Consider the following 17,522-nt stretch of genomic DNA (forward strand, 5'->3'; position numbering starts at 1 on the left):
TACCAGCTTGTCACTCAGAGCATCATCCAACCTCAGACTGAAGTGAAATAATTTCTTTGGGGAAAAACAAATTAAGGACAGTGTTCAGGGAAAATTGTGTTCAGCCTGTCTGTTAGTTGTCAAAAGTACTCCTCTCCATTGCATTGTGTGTTAAGTCTTAAAGAACAGTTGATCTGAACTGCTGTTTCTGTTCTTAAAATTGTCCTACAGGTTAGAGCAGGAGCAGTAATAATTGTAGGAGTAGCAGAGTAGTGGCAGATCAACAGCTCTTAGCAGGTCACCATGTCCTTAACCTAACCATATCCAACCTAACCTAATCTAACCATGACCTATTGTTACTTTCACTGTTTCAGTTGGTATTTGGTCATTGGTATACTTTGTATTTTCATTTGGCTTTGTTTTCTAGAATTTGATTGAAAGTTCTGCTTAAAAGTAGTAATTAAAAACTAGATCAAACTAGATAGAGATAAGCTCTCAAAATGTCGACATTTCTCCCTTCAATGGCATGTCCCTCTGGAAGGTATCAATACAATCTCTGTTAAATGTGGTCTGAACTGACACTGCATCCTAAACATATAATCTGAAAAGTTCACACAAGAATTTTACCTCCCTCTCTAGTAGTAATTTTTGTCTTCAAAAAGAAGCTTTAACATGTATATTATGGTACTACTGTGCAACTCCGTGAATGGCCCACAGGAAGGGAAAAGTATTCATCAGTTTATAAAGTCTGAAAGTATCTTTCTGACTAGTCAGGATTAGAGTCCATAAGATGACTTCACAAAAAAATTTACAATAATCTTCTTTTCTGTTACCTGTAGGAACAAAGTGTTCAACATCTGGTATATTAGTAGCAACCTATCAAACCACTCCTTAAATTAATTCTCTTCTACTATACTGTGCTAGGTGTGTGCTAGGTGTGTGAAGGTCTTCATTGTATTCAGTAGGAGAAAATGTCCATGCATATATATATATATTAATAAATTTTCATAACCTACCTGTGTACCTAGTTGTTTGCTTGGCCAGATGCCTGGTTATACACATGATATTTAGGACAGACACACTCCTTTCATGCTTTTGGCACAGTTCTGCCATTTCTGAAATGTTTCTTAACTAGCCTATTTATGTTATACTTAACTGTGGTGTTTGCATAGTCCTATCAAAAATGTTCATGACATTAACCCAAACTCATGTTTTCTGCACTGTACTTCAAGTGGTTCAGTGGGACTTAATACTTCAGGTTTGGGGCTCTGCTATCAGCAGCTTCTCATTGTGTGCTTAAGTTACTCCTAGGCTTCTGGAGTAATGAAGAGTATTATTCTTTATTGCTTTTCTTGATTTCTTTTTATGTCTCTGGCAAATGTTTCTTTTCATCTCTGATACAGTCTCCCTGGCATAATTAGTTCTTAGTTCTTAATTTTTTTAGTACTTGTATGAGATAATGTGGGTTTTGTTTGTTTCTGGTTGTTAGACCCGGAATAACTTTGAAAGCACTAGGCAGGAAGTGGAGAGACTCATGCAAAGAATGAAATCAGCCAACCAGGATTACAGACCACCAAGTCAATGGACAATGGAAGGCTATCTCTATGTGCAGGAGAAAAGTGAGTAAAACAGATGGACCTTTTAATTTTATTTGAAAGACACAACAGCAAAGTTGAGAAAATGGTTTAGTTAGCAGGACAACACAGCAGCGCAGCGTTTGAATATCTACGGACTTCTGCTGTGGTTTTCCAAGTGATTGAGAGGTTCAAAAGAAAAATAACTGTTAACTTTTCACCAAGCACTCAGAGTAGCTACAGTCAGATGGAAGGGTGATCAAAACACTTGTAAGCAACTCAACTCCTTTGTGTCCTTATTTGTATGTGCCTGCTATTGGCCACCCTTTTGTCTGGCTGGTAGCAAGCTCTGCCCTGGCTGGCTTCCCTACAGTTTGCTGCAGAAGCTACAAACTCCCAGAATGCTGACTTGTCTCTGCCTGCCAAACCTTTCTGTCTCCTGTAGTTTTGCTGCCTGAACAGGGCCTATATTCACCCAGCAGGATCAACTTTCACCTTTTACCAGAGACCTCCACTGACCCAGCCACCTTAAGAGTAAATGAATATGCACACAATGGAAAACAAAGGTGTAAGAAGAAGAAAAGTGATCCAAATATAGTCTGTCAGCTTAAAAATGGCTGCAAGCCTATCCTATGTTTTATTCACTACATGAAACATGAGAATGAAGTGTTGAACTAAATGAAGGAATAAAACTAAAGCTGTTGTGTCTGAAATGACTTTGAAGAGCTTAGCAATACAACGTGTTAGAAATGAGAACAGAACCCGAAAATAAGTGAAAAGTCAAATGAGATAATTTAAAACTATATATCACCTGAAATGTCAGCAGCCAGTGCTTTACACTGTAACCAGTGTAGAAAACCAAGCCAAACTAGCTGCATTAGGCAGGATCATGCAAAATCCTGGGCCTGATTTCTCATTCTAAAAATAAATAGAAGGCATCTGAATATAGAGTTCTGGTGTCAGACTTTACCCCAATCGACCTCAGTTTTGAGGATATCTTCCTTATTGCTCCTCTTTTAGATGATAACTCAAGAGTTTACATGGAGTCACAGATAACTGATTTTCTGCATAACATCATGAAATTAATCTTTATTCTGTATGTAAGCTAAAAGAAGTAAACATCAATGATCATCATAGTTAACCTCAGCCACTTTTACCCTCGGCAGCACTCAAAGTTTTAAGAAGACTGTCTATGTTTTAATTGTGTAATAATAAAAGAAACCTGTGTGAAGTGGAAATTACACTGAGCACTGCTAATGGGGGTGGGAGAAAAGGAGTGAAGCGTTGGGCACATGCTGTGCTTCATTAAACAGTGAGAGGACAACTTGACATCGTCTCACTGAAAAGAAATTCTTTCATGAGTTTATTCTGGAGTAAGAGTAACAAGATCAGTAATCTCTGTGTCAGTGGGGAAGGTACTAGTGTATTTCCTTGTCATGCAGTGTTACTTTCCAATAATCATCATCCCATAGGCTCATGTAAATTTTTTGACAACTGGGTTAAATAGTAGCTATTTTTGAGAGTAAAACTAAATACTAAAAAGTATGTATTTATTCGTGATATGCATAGTGGTGAGTATTTCTTTTTTTTTAAATGGCAGTAGACTATGAATTATTTTCGGATGGTCTTGAGTAACTTGAAGTTCCAGTGTAGGTGTCTAGCTACAATTTTTACTGAAAAACAGGTTGCTCCTTAAACTCATCCAAAACTGCTTTAATAATTCTCATTCTTCTTACATAGGCCAAAAAAGTTAATGAAATGGCATCTAAGGAAATAGTGCTTTAGCATTGCTATAGATTTTGTTTTGCTAAGTGAAACTAAGTAACAAGAGGAACTGAACAGCAAACTTCTGAGACTGGTTACCCAGCTGACTTGTTAATTCATGACATTACTTTCCTGCAAAACATAGGCATTGGGAGAACTTTCTCCAATTCAGCATTACAGACTATGTGAATTTCCTCAGCTACATTTGTGGATTGCCGGACATCTGACTTATATGACCAATGCAATCTCTTGTATATCCACCACCTTTGTAGAAGGCTACATTTGGAGGGCAAAGTCATTGTATCTATAGCAAAACTACTAGGTTTGTTTTTAACAGCTTCAGTTTTTATTTACCTGTTTAATTTTTTTTTAAAAAAAAGCAAACACAAAACCCTTAAAACACATTTTTTTAACTCAGAGGTCTTTCATTTTAAAATTAATTAAAAGGTCCAGATGCACTATACTTTGAAAAATCAATATAATATTTTCCTCATTAATAAATCCCATGGAAATGAATTGGAAAATCACATATCCATTGAAAATGTAATCTAATCCTTTCCCATTCTGACTTTACACAGTATTTACAATACTGCATTATGTATTTATGTATTTTACTTTGGAACCTACATTTGTGGTGGCTCTACAGGGAGGGACCATGTTCGAATGCCAAGATCTGAAGAATAATGCTGTCCAAGAGAAAAAAACCACTTCCTTCTCGATATCTCTTCACACATAACTACTGTGTTTGGTCTCTGTGACTGAGTAACCAGAAGCTGTGTCAATGATAGTACAAAAAATGGGTCTATACTCTGCCACTGAGATAAGCTTGCCCAGAACATCCCACCCTCTATGCCAAATTTCCTATCCTCAAAAATCCAGAAGCTTTGTCTAAGTTGCCTGTTGACTGTGTGTTGCCTATTGACTGTTTTATTAACCAGTGCAGTTATAGCCATAGTGTTCTGGCTCAAGGGGGAGTACTCACACGGCAAAACCTGAGTTATCCTGTCCACTGTGGTGCACTAGCCCTCCAGATTTATCTGTAAGAAACTTGGGAGCTTATCTTGTTCTCTGTGCTACAGTAAACAAATTTATTTATTTTTTCCACAGAAAAATTGTGGGACATCTTGGCTGTACTTCTAGGTTGAGAGAATTATGGAAATGGTGGGAGGATTTACTCTGTGTGCTCACAGCAAAGAAAACATAATGAATACCTGTATCTAAGCTAGGTTAGCGGCCAGACTTTAAAATACCATTGAACTTAAGCTCAAGAGGGTTTTGTGTTTAGATTAGTAAATAAAGTTTCATAGCAGTGCCTCAGCAAAGCTCTGGGTAATCAAGGAGGAAAAACATCTTCTCATCATCTGCATCAGAAATGCTAGGCTTTCAGTAGGTTAAAGAGTAGTGCGGTGTGACCTCTCCATGATAAAGCATACATACATCCCTTGGGGGTCCCTGTATATTTCATGTACGGTTGTTTGACTCAAAGACTAGTAAGTCCCTAAGTACATTATACTTTGGTCTTGTGAGTGTGTGCAATTGTCAGTTTGTGGACATGTCAGTTGTGCACCACTGTTACAGCCACCTCTTCCCCAGCAGGAGCCCTTCCAAGGCATAAAAGGCCAATGTTTCTGGCTGAAGGCACCATCTCAGCTGTCCAGCGTTTTACCCTTCATGTCTAAACCACTGTTGTTTTAGAGTCCACTCTTCCTTTCCTTCCTTTCCTTTTCCATAATGAAATTACTCTCCAGCGTTCAACTGTCCAAGATTGAATCTATCTCTGAGCCAATGCTGTTTTACCCACTCCCTTAAGGAAACAGGTGGAAGAATATTGTTCCAGTGATACTACAAAAAGTTACGTTTGACCAGAACTCTAAAAGCATTCTGACTTCATGACTTTGTCCAATTTTCTGGATCTAATAAGTCTCCCTCAGAGAAGGGATGTAATACAGAATCCTAGTGCTTCACTGAAGTTGATAAAATATTCACTCTTTGGATAAAATCTTTCCTAGGCAGAAAAATCCTCAGGATCCTGCCTGTCTCTTGCCTGTTTACCCTGGCAAAATTCTGTTACCCATCCAGTTGCCAAATAATATCAGTCTGCTGGAATTTTGTTGGGCAACCTCATCAAGCTGCGATATTTGAAAATTATACATGGACAACATGTTCACATAAAAAAATTAAAGGAGATTTTTATTTTCTAGGCTCCATGTGGATGCTTTTATGTTTCATTTCTCTACTCTATCCAACTCCAACTAAAATAGCAATAAAATGCTGAAATAATTATTTCTAATATAATCTCTCTTTAATCTAGGACCTCTTGGATTTACGTGGGTGAAACATTACTGCACTTATGATAAAGGAACAAAAACATTTACAATGAGTATAGCTGAAACAAAATCTGGTGGAAAAGTGGTGAGTTGCACACGCATTAATGCATGCATGAATTGTATATTCTGTCTTCTATATAAGTCATTTTGGAGCTGTTAAAAGACAAAAAAAATAGTAAACAAATCAGGAGGGTGTTTTCATATATGAAATGCATGCCATATAGAATAGATGCATATTTACATAAAAATATTTATTTTAACAGATATATAAAACACATTTTAATAAATGCTCTAATATGGTGGTTGCAAATACATAGGAAATCAATCACATTTGAAAAGAATAATAGAATGGAAGAAGTTTGGAAGGAAGCTCTGAAAATCAACTAGTTTAATCTCCATACTCAATGCAGGGTTGATCAGAGCAGGTCAGTGAGGCCTGTGTCTAATCAGGTTTTAGACACCTCCAAGGATAGAGACCCCACAATGTCTGTGGACAACCAGTTTCAGTGTTTGACTCCCATAAAAAAGCTTTTTCTCAAGTTCATATAACATTACCTATATTTCAATTTGTGCCCATTCCTTCTTGCCCTGTCACTGGGTACACTGAGAAGAATCTGACTTGGTTCTTTTTACTGCCTTCCATGTGTTTATAGATAAATCACTGATATGATCCCCCTTCTTCAGGCTGAACAGTCCCAGCTCTCTCAGCCTTTCCTCATATGATAGGTGCTCCAAGTCCCTAATCACTTTGCTAGCCCTTAGCTGGACTTGCACTTAGTTAGACATCACTCTGTCCTGTGATGGTGACCCCAGCACTGGAGACGGAACTCCAGATGTGTCTCACCAGTGCTGAACAGAGGGGAAGGATCATCTCCCTTCACGTGCTGGCAATGCTCTTGCCTGATGGAGCCCAGGAAGTTGTTGGGCTTCTTTGCTGCAAGAGCACATTTTTGGCTCATGGTCAACTTGTTGCCCACCAGGACCTGCACATCCTTTTCTGCCAAGCCATTTTCCATCCCTTCAGTCCCAGCCTGTCCTGGTACCTGGGTTTATGCCTGTTCGTGGTTAGCAGTGCTGACCCCAGTGTTGGTACCCTGGGGAGACCGGTAGTGACTGGCTGCAGCTGGACTTTTGCAGTGAGCTCAGCAGTCTGGCCAGCTTTCAGTCCACCACTTCATCTACGTAACTAGCCTGTACTTCACCAGTTTGTCTATGAGGATGTGGTATGGAACATCCTACTGTAGTAGGACATGTCGAAAACCTGGCTAAAGTAGAGATAAATGATATTTTTGTTCTTCCATCATCCACTGAACCATCCATAACATTGTAAAAGGCTGTCAAGTTGCTCCTGCATGATTTCCTTTTCATTAAATCCATACTTCCATTACTTCAAGTCACCTTTCTGTCTTTCTATATGTCTGGAAATGCTTTCCACTTCATCATCTTCCCATGGATCAAGGTGATGCAGACTAGCCTCTAGTTCCCCACAGGATGAGAGGAAATGGCCCCAAGTTTTGCCAGGGGAGGTTTAGATTGGATATTAGAAAAAATTACTTCACTGCAATGGTTATAAAGTACTTGAACAGGCTGCCCAGGGAAGTGGTTGAGTCACCATCCCTGAAGTTCTTTAAAAGACACGTAGATGTGGCACTTGGGGACATAGTTTAGTGGCGCACTTGGCAGTGTTAGGTTTATGGTTGGACTGGAGGATCTTAAAGGTCTTTTTCATACTTTATCCTTCTTCCTGCTCTTCTTGAATGTAGACAGAAGTGACATTTGTTTACTCCCATTCATCAGAAGCTCCCCTTATTTTGTTACCCTCTCCAACCTTATATAGAGTGGCCTCACAATGGTGGTGGCCAGAACTAGGAGTTGGTAGGTTTATTCTGTTTTCTACATGTCAGAGTTGGCAGAGTTATGATATTAATTCTAACATGTGACAGACAATAATTTTATGTATGCAGATGTTTGTAAAGTCTTGAATTCAGAGAGTGTTCTGAAATGTAATTATTAGATAACAAATATGCAACAGAAAGCTATTAACTATAGTCTTGCTTTACATACAGAGACACTGTTGTATATGTTCTTAAATAATTTTAATCCCTATCTTAAGGCATATTCTTTGGACTGTTTCTACAATTATATTTAAGATGTGATGCCAAGGTATATCAGCATACTGCCTGTGCTAATTTTGCTTTGTTTTCTTTTATAGAATGGCCTTGTTACAAGCTCGCCAGAAATATTCAAGCTAAAATCTTGCATCAGAAGAAAGACAGATTCAATTGACAAACGTTTCTGTTTCGATATTGAAGTATTTGAGAGGTTTGATTATTTTTTTTGTTGTTTAACAAATTGAAAATAGTTGAAAATAGAATCACTTGCAATATGTAATAATTGATCCTGTAACAGGGACACGTATTTCTCAATATACTTTCATCCAGACAAACTGTGCATCCAAGACTTACTAGTTGTTTGTTCAAGCTTCTTTTTCTACCAAAATTTACTACCTTGTATTATGTGTTGCCTAAATTACATTGTGTTTGCATGCAGATACAAGATGGATTCTTATAGAGCCTGTAGCAGAACTGACTTACCTCTTTTAGGAATAGATCATAAATATTTTTATAAATACTTACTAATAGCATATTCTGTACCAATCTATATTTCTTTAAAAAATGTATGATAGCACATCATTTTTTGAAAATTACTTCTACAATTTTTTTTTACTTATTCCTGGATATTGTACAAGTAGGCAAAAACAGCTTTTCTGTATTTGAAGTATATATACACAATACTTTAATAGAAGAGTATTTGTTCCATGCTTGGAAAAACAGATAAATATTTAAATTGTTTTCTCCCTTGAAATATGATAAACAGATGGATTTTTGTAGTCATTCTCTTTAAAATACGTTAGGACTCTTGATGTCATTTTACATTCCGTTCAGAACCATCGTATTTACATTATAACTTTGAGGCTACTTTGGTGCTTTCAGTTATTTTCTAAAATAGACTTTTGAGTGAGTTCAGATTTAAGAAACAGAAACTTGGTATGAACAAACGTTGGGACTAATTGATTTTTTGAAAGCCCTTAAGCTTGAGTTGTCAGGTTGAGTTTGAAACTGGTAGTTGTTTCTTTCTAAGTAGAATTGATTAGACAACATCTGTTGCAGTACCACTGTAACATGTTCCCAAGTGAGTGCTGTCCCTTCTCTCTCTTACTCTACCAGAACATCCACAGTTCAACAAAACTGCACAGAACAACTAGTTCCATCTGCAGTTCTTCAAGTTCTCATCAGAGGGGCATTTTTTACATATTATTTTATTCCTTTGAGACATTTTGATAGATTACAAATGTGCATTGCCTGTAAATTAAAGACATTCTGAAAACTCAGATGATCGAAAGGGGAATAAAGTTATTTGGTCATTTCATGGGTGCATAGAAGGTTCATTTTTCCAATTGATTTGGTATTCAGCAGGGAAGCAGTGAATTTTTGTTCAAGTCAGCTGAAGAGATAAATTGACAAGAAATACCTAGAAATATTTGGCGGGAGTTCATATACAAGGGAAACATTAATCTCTTCTGAATGTCATGTTAAGAGAGAGAAGATGCAGTGGCCTTTACTGATATCAGTAATGACTAGGAATACGAGCGAGTTCATGTAAATATAAACATGGTGCTGGAACACAGAGGATTCAAAAAGACTGTGATAATGATTACACTTGAAATAATTTTGAATTCAAGACTTAGTATTGTTTACTTGAAGTATAATGTTGGACATCACCTGCCAAGTATAGAAAACTTTGAAAGTAATTTACATTAGTAAAAGATGTTTCGTTAGTAATGTGAGGGTATGACTTGTAATCACAAAAGAACTCTTTCTTAAAAATGTGCAGCTACACCAGTCTTCAAAATTCTGTTGCAAGATTTTATGGGTAACTTCTGTTTCCAATCACGTTATCCCACAGAGCTAATTCTCTCCTTGCATTATTATATGCAGCATTGCATGAAATGTTACATGTAGTAGTATTTTATTAAAACATTAGAAACCCATGCAGACTGATATGCACATCTCATTTCATGAAAGAGCCATATCATCTGAAAGAAACCCTTGTGAACAACTAATAGAGAACACACACTGCCAGCCCATCTAATTGACATAATTAATTTAAAATTTGCTTAGGTGTTTTTCACACCTAGATTAAGTTCAGACTTCCTGTAAAAATTATTCTGGAGGTAGTACCATCTTGTTTATACTGGAGCTATATAAAACGGTAACATCAAAGATTGTTTTTTACCTTGAATGTAATTTTAATTTCTGAGATATTACCAACTATTTCATTAGTTCAAACATGGTAGAGCTGGCGTGGGCTTTTTTCTTTTTTTCTTTTTTTAGGAAACTACTAATATTTCAGGATTATACCCTTAGATATTTCAGTGTTAAAACATGCTATACAATGACTGCAGGCCTGGCCAACTGGTTAAATCAGAAACTAAAGCTAAAAGCAGATACCGCCAAGCTTGAACTAAAATGACACTCAGACATTTCTGTTTTTTCTGTATGTGCTGACCCGGTCACTGTGAGTACAAATGCAATTTCCCAAATGAAATATTAAGCAATAGTCAATTTTTTTTCTATCTCCATACTTGAGATGTTATCTCAAAGAGCTCTTTTTAGGCAAGTGTTTTAGGGCACATTTCTTTTCGCCAGCTTTGGATACCTATTTTGGGTTTATGAAGACTTTTAGAAAAGTACCTCTTTCTTTACATTTCTTACGAAAGCAACACAGATAATCATCTCAGGCATAGACATATTTACTAAAATTGAACTGATGTATCTTGCCCTTAAGTTTTCCAACCTAAACATCATCCTGCTGAAAAATGGTTGTATGGGATCCTGTTTGCAGGTGTATAACTCATCTTGCAATATGGAGGTGCCTAATATATATTAGAAGGTTGTAGCACTTATTGCTAGGCATCTAAAACTGTGTTGCATTACCAGACTTTTTTTAAAAATAGACCTGTTTTTTAATCTAGCCCATAGTTACTATGTTCGGTCAGAAGCAATCAGCTTTCTTTAGCTTCTCTCTGTCTTTTGTGTCTTCACTTCATGTCATTATGATTTTGGATTCTGACTTCGGATGTTGTTTGAGAAAAATAAATTAGTAACCAGTGTATGTGCATGTTTTTGACAGACCTGGAATCATCACACTACAAGCTTTTTCAGAATCCAACCGAAAACTTTGGCTGGAAGCTATGGATGGAAAGGAACCAGTAAGGATAGTTTTTAATTTTCTTTTCTTTTTACAGTTTTGTGGGACACATATTAAAGAAAGAAGCTATTATGCATTTCAGAGACTCTGTTACAATAGAGGCAAATACACTCCTGTTATTTGTGAGGTACATTGCAAATACACAGTGAAGATAGGTACAAAGTAGAAAGCAGAACTAGTAGTGAATTTAAGCCTTCATTTATTTATTACTGTTTCGTCACATAGGATATTTAATGTTTAAGTAATGTGATAGCATATTGTCTAATAGGATTCATGGTTCAGATAACATTTGTAAAGTGTTAGTTTCTGCACTGATAAAGACAAACCATCTTTTGGGCTGTGTCATGGAGTAAACAATTAGCACCATCTTGAAAGGCACTGCAGAGGGCATAAAAATGTGTTGAAAGCTACTGAGACAGGCTTGTCTGAGATTTCTTCCCGCTAAGTCACTGAACGACGATAATCCAGACCTGTGTCCAAGGGGGAAAAAATGGTTGATCAGTTTTAGAGAAGTGTTTTTACAAGCTTCTTGCTTGACTGAAACAGTACAGAAATTGAATCAATAGTTGCACTGAAATTTAATCCATTTGGAGACAGCAAATCTGACTTCTGTTTTAGGTGCCTATACATTCAATGCTAATAAATTTTTAGTCAATCTAGAATCTCAAGGCTGACCTGAATAGGCACATCCCAGAGGTGAAGATGATCAGATGAGTAAAACTGTGAACACAATAAAAACAGTGGATTGTTACCCTCTCCACCTGCCCATATCCTAGCACAGGGCTGATAACCCAGGTGAGTGCTCAGGGGTAAATGTCAAGAGCAGGTGGAAGGCAAGGTTGGCTTTCTTCTAGCAGCAAGCTAATACACAGCATGTTGCTGCTAGCTACCAACAAACCTGGTGATAAAGAATTTAAAGCACAAACATTGACCTGTTATCATTTTGGTTTTTTTGTAGATCTACACACTGCCAGCCATTATTAGCAAGAAGGAAGAAAGTAAGTTACCAAATATTGCTAGATTTCTGTAATGTCGTGGTTTCTAGATATGTGTCTGAGAGAGAGATTAATAATTTTATGTTTTCCTTCTATTGCTATGAAATAAATGTTTGTTGAACTACATGATTGGGTTACAGGAAGGATATCCTAAGCTATGCAAACTGGGAATGTCTTAAAAAAAATATTGGCTCCAAAACTACAATATATTTAGCAAATCTGTAAGAAGTTTCCATCAGTAGTCTGTATAACTAAATATAATACATGCCACTGTGTTGAAATAATACCCCTATACAGAATCATAGAATCATTTAGGTTGAAAAAGACTTTTAAGATAATTGAGTCCAACCATAAACCTAACACTGTCGAGTCCTGCTAAACCACATCCCTAGGTGCCACATCTACATGTCTTTCAAAGACCTCCAAGGAACGTAACTGAACCAGTTTGCCACAGCTTTTCCAATGCTTGATAATATTTTCAGTGATTTTTTCTGGTATCCAATCTAAACCTCCTCTGACAAAACTTGGGGCCATTTCTTCTAGTCTTATCACTTGTTACTTAGAAGAGGAGACCAACACCCCCTGCGCTCCAGCCTCCTTTCAGGTAGTTGTAGTGAGTGGTGAGGTCTCCCCTCAGCCTCCTTTTCTCCAGGCTATACATCACCAGTTCCCTTAGACGTTCATCATAAGGCTTGTTCTCCAGACCCTTCACTAGCTTCATTGCCCTTCTCTGGACATGCTCCAGCACCTCAATGTCTTCCTTGTAGTGAGGGGCCTAGAACTGAACACAGCACTCAAGATGCAGCCTCACCAGTGCCAATTACAGGGGGAGAATTACATCCCTTGTGCTGGCCACACTATTCCTGAGACAAGCCAGGATGCCGTTGGCCTTCTTGGCCACTTGGGCACACTGCTGGCTCATATTCAACAAGCTTTCAGACAGCACCCCCAGGTCCTCTTCTTCTGGGCAGCTCTCCAGGAACTCTTCCCCAAGCCCATAGCTTTGCATGGGGTTGTGACCCAAGTGCAGGTCTTGATACCTGGCGTTTCTGAATCTCTTACAACTGGCCTTAGCTCATCACATCTTTTTGATTTTAGGTTTATATGCAGCAATTACACATACACTGAGTAATAAAATAAGTATATTTAAAGATACTATAAGATTTATGTGTATAATTGTATTAACATTATTATTAACACATACAGGTTATTGACATTATATTAACACAAACACATAAAAAGAGTTTAGCTATATATGTGGGTGTATGTATCTCAGGGAGAGAGACATGTGTCTCAGATATGGATATATATCTTCATAGGAGGTATATCTGCGACTGGAAATAAAAAATTTAAGCCACTACATCAGTTTTTTAATATGATGGTGTTTATTTTAATGATGACAAATACGCAGCTTTAAGATCTTCTTTATTTAGCTAATTAGAGCACTGAGCACTGAAGATAAAAAAGTTAATGAGAACCATTCACTTGAAATAAGCGTGACAATTAAAGTTAATAGCAAAGATTGTTTTTTACCATTTTAGAGCAGTTATGCAAGGAATAAAGAATGTTGTTGTACTAAAACCAATAGTTTTATTTGGTTCATGATGTAGGTGTGAACTCTTAAAAGCATTTTCCTTAGCAGAGGGAAGGGAGTAAAGAAGTCTCCTTTTAAAACAAAAGCTTTCAGCTCTGTGTTTAGAGGGGCTACTGATTTCTGCGAAAGACAGTAGAATATTCTGCTCCTAATGATACACTAATGATTAGAAAGCTGGATTTTGAGTTCTAAGGATATATCTACAAAAATACTATTAGGAAGTAAGTATCAAAATCCCATGGATAGATGTGTGCCTTCTTGGGTAACGTGAATGTAGCTAAACATGGAAATTTTGTGTATTGACAAGGTAGAAAATAATTACAATTTTTTCTTATTTTTATAGTGTTCTTAAATGAAGCAGGTTTCAACTTTGTGAGGAAATGTATTCATGCTGTAGAAACAAGAGGTGTGTATTAAATCACAAATTATGTATTAAATTATTATGAGCATTTTTTCTCAAATATTACTTTGATCAATTCTACATGTTTTACAGCTGTGCTTTGGCTTGTGTGTGTTATCTAGTTTATACTTTAAATATATTATTTGTGTGTTTTACACTTAAAACTGTTGCCACAAGTTCCGACAGCAGTTCTTAACATATCATTTAAGTGGGTTTTTTAAAACATTTTCTATAATTGTGTGTTGTTTAGACAGCTTAATACACAGTGGCAAACATCTTCATCTGTATGCACCAAATTGTGCTTTCTCCTGGTAAAACTGTTGGGAGCCTCAGCTCCCAGCTTTGGTTTCTGGTGTGAAATCTGAAGATCAAGAGTGGCATGAGTACTCTCTGTTGTAACATTGTTTTTGCACAGCATAACTCGTGTAATTTTATCCACTCATTTTACACATGGTTTTAAAAATGTTTAGAAACCCATTTTTGTGTAAAAAGAAAATAACAATCACTCTGATAATGAGGTGGTATCATGCAACTCACAGCAAGTTTTTATTTACCTCCTTTCAAATGAAAAGGTATGGCTGTATCATCTGCCATTAAAAGAGGTAACCTTTCCATTTCCATGCACTGAACTGTCGGAGTGCAACTCTCTTCTAACTCAAAATCTATATGGTCTCTCTGTGCAACATTGAGCTCAACCTGAATTCAGTTTCTCAGATGACAGTGTTATGTAGGTTTTGAGTCACTGCTGACTCAGAGCTTGCTGGTTTTTGGCAGGGGGAGGGAGTAAAGAGGGAGGTTTCAGAACAAAGCAGCTAGATTGTCCCTAAGTGAGATCATATTTTGAATGTTGTTTTCAAAGGAAAAGTGGACAATTTTTAAATGGTAAGGCCTGAAGTGGAGAGAAGGGGAGACTTTTAACTCCTGCTGATTTTAAAAGGCAGTTAAAACCACTAAAATTATCATAGCTGGAATCCTGAAATATTGCGTTGTGAATGTCACACTTCAGAATTTATTTGTTTTTAGTATCTGTGCTATTATAAAAAACAAACCATCACAGAGCAGCAGGGGTTGGAAGAGACCTCTGGAGATCATCTAGTCCAACCCGCCTGCTAAAGCAGGTTCACCTAGATCAGGTTGCACAGAATTGAATTGAAACTTATGGGTAAATTGGGACTTCACTGTCCCTGTTTTGCATGGGGATCCATGCATAACATACACATTCTCAGCTGCAGTGTTGCAGCAGTATGTGTTTTTATTTTGTGTACAATCATCATTTCTCCCCTAAATGTCAATCAGATATTAATTGGAAGAGGTGATGGTCTAAGCAAAAATAGATGCATTGTAATTCCACTGAAGTCTAGTGAAGATAAACTTGTTAACATGAAACATGTTCTAAAACTACTTTCAAGTCTCATTTTTCACTTTCCTCAGCCATCTTCTTGTTGTTTGCTCACATGGGTGATTTCTATGCAAAAGGGTTGAGTTGTACAGTACGGTGTGGATTCAGTGGAATGCGTTTGTTAACATTCTAGAAGATAATTCAATAGGACAAAGCAGTACTTAATAATGTAATAGTACAATTTTCCATAAATACATTAAGAAGTTCTGAAAACATACCCTAAGCATGCAGCAGCATATATTGATATGAACATATTTTCATTATTTTCATTGCACTTGCTTTCCCAATATAGGAATTACAATCCTGGGACTGTACAGAATAGGTGGTGTAAACTCCAAGGTGCAAAAGCTGATGAATACTGTATTTTGTAAGTACCTGAAGTGAACCTTTGTCAGTGTGTAGCGTGTATGCTGTGGTCCCTTTTGCCTTAACTGCTATGCTCAGAAGCGTGTATCATAATATTGACAATTTTGTATGTGCACTCACTGCCCCTAAATTGAGTTTGCAGTCTTAAAATGAATGATCCATCTAACTAGTTCCTTGTGTGTATTAGTATTCAATTTATGCATTCAGTCATTGATATACATGAGCAAAGTCCTGATAAAATTTCTTCTTTGAGCTTTGAAGCTCTGTAGGTATTTATTTGGCATATTTCAGAAGTGTTCCAAGGCTTAGTTCTGTAACACAGCATAGCTAAGTTAAATAGACAATAGTTCTAATCTGTCACTTTTCTTGCTAATTTGGCTCTCTGATGCCTGTGTTTGAATGTCTAAGCCAAATATATTCATAATTCTAGGTTGACTTGCGCTTACCTTTCACTTTGATACAGTGCATATCATTAATTATTACATGTACTAAAGATGAGTGCTAAATTCATTTTTTTTTAATGCTTTGGTAGAGTTTCATATAGATCACATTGGTAGTTAATGTCTGATAAGTAATCACATCAACTGAATGACCAATCTATTATCTTCCCATTTGCTTTTCTAGTTAGTGTGTTAGTCAGACTATAATAAAATTATAATTCAAATTTCTACCAGCCCCTAAATCTTCTCCTGATATGGATATTGATATGGAACTTTGGGACAATAAAACAATAACAAGTGGACTAAAAAACTACCTCAGGTAAGTCTGGTCCTACACAAACCTCAATATTCCTTTTCTGGCCCATTAATCTTTTGCTTATTAATATCATATTACATTTCTTATATCCATTAATGTGGTAATAATTGAGTATATTATTATCTTGCTTAATATCCCTGTGAATATCTGTAATAATAAATCTAAAATGAGTCACATGCTTTCTGCCTTATTAAGATAGTCATGCCTTCTATATATAAATCTAAATTTGCCAGAATTTAAGTAATTGCATGTTTTTATTTAAAATCTTTTCCTTAAACCACAAAGCATGTTTTTTTCACTCTGTCTTTTCTGAATAGCTCTAAGCTTTGTACCATGAGGTTTCATGGCGTCACTGTTGGAGCAGAATAAAAATCTCTGCAAAGCCATAGATTTTTATCCTGGGCTCTTGGTATCTTCACAAACACAGTATCCCTTCCAGGGTATCATTCTCTCTTATTTTTTTTTCTAATAAGAGGCAGAATTTTGAAAAATTATGAGACTTGTGAGATAACTCTTTTTTGGGTCTAAGTATATTAACAGTCAAAAGAAACGTAAAAAAAAAACAAACATTAAACCCAGATGATGGTTGTTCAATGCCTCCTAAAAATCTAGATTTCCTTGACTAGTCACCTAACAAAAGGCACCATCAGACATCCCTACTCACTCTCAAACATATGCCTAGGACTTACAGTGTGATGCTCAGGTGAATTTCATTGAAAAGATTGGCTTTGGTCATAGAATCACAGATTCATAGAATGCCAGGTTGCAAGGGAGCTCAAGGACCATCTGATCCAACCTTTTTAGGTGCTACTATACTTTATATGAGATGGCTCAGCACCCTGTCAAGCTGAGACTTAAAGAATGCAAGGGAATCTACCACTTCCCTTGGGAGACTATGCCAATGCAGCCCAGCATCCTGTTGGCTTTCTTTGCTAATGTAGCACACTGTTCGCTCCTGTTGAGGCTGTTAGCCACCAAGACCCCCAGGTCCCTTTCCACAGGGCTGGTCTTCAGCCAGGTGGATCCCAGTCTGAACTGTGCTCCTGGGTTATGTGTTTCCAGGTGCAAGTCCTTGCACTCTCCCCATTGAACTTCAT

At 36.9% G+C, this 17,522-nt stretch overlaps 1 protein-coding gene across 2 annotated transcripts in view; it reads left to right on the forward strand.

Annotated features, from left to right (window-relative positions):
* ARHGAP42 (Rho GTPase activating protein 42) overlaps positions 1–17,522 on the forward strand; it is a 158,302-nt gene that overhangs the window by 115,050 nt on the left and 25,730 nt on the right. For both annotated transcript variants that reach the window (XM_051609081.1, XM_051609092.1), the window contains 8 exons: positions 1,469–1,598; positions 5,629–5,729; positions 7,857–7,966; positions 10,838–10,916; positions 11,874–11,913; positions 13,848–13,910; positions 15,596–15,670; positions 16,344–16,428. In XM_051609081.1, the coding sequence (XP_051465041.1) occupies positions 1,469–1,598; positions 5,629–5,729; positions 7,857–7,966; positions 10,838–10,916; positions 11,874–11,913; positions 13,848–13,910; positions 15,596–15,670; positions 16,344–16,428 (683 nt within the window). The remainder of the gene's footprint in view (positions 1–1,468; positions 1,599–5,628; positions 5,730–7,856; positions 7,967–10,837; positions 10,917–11,873; positions 11,914–13,847; positions 13,911–15,595; positions 15,671–16,343; positions 16,429–17,522) is intronic.

This window comes from Apus apus, chromosome 1 (genome assembly GCF_020740795.1).
Source record: "Apus apus isolate bApuApu2 chromosome 1, bApuApu2.pri.cur, whole genome shotgun sequence".
Classification (NCBI taxonomy): Eukaryota; Metazoa; Chordata; class Aves; order Apodiformes; family Apodidae; genus Apus; species Apus apus.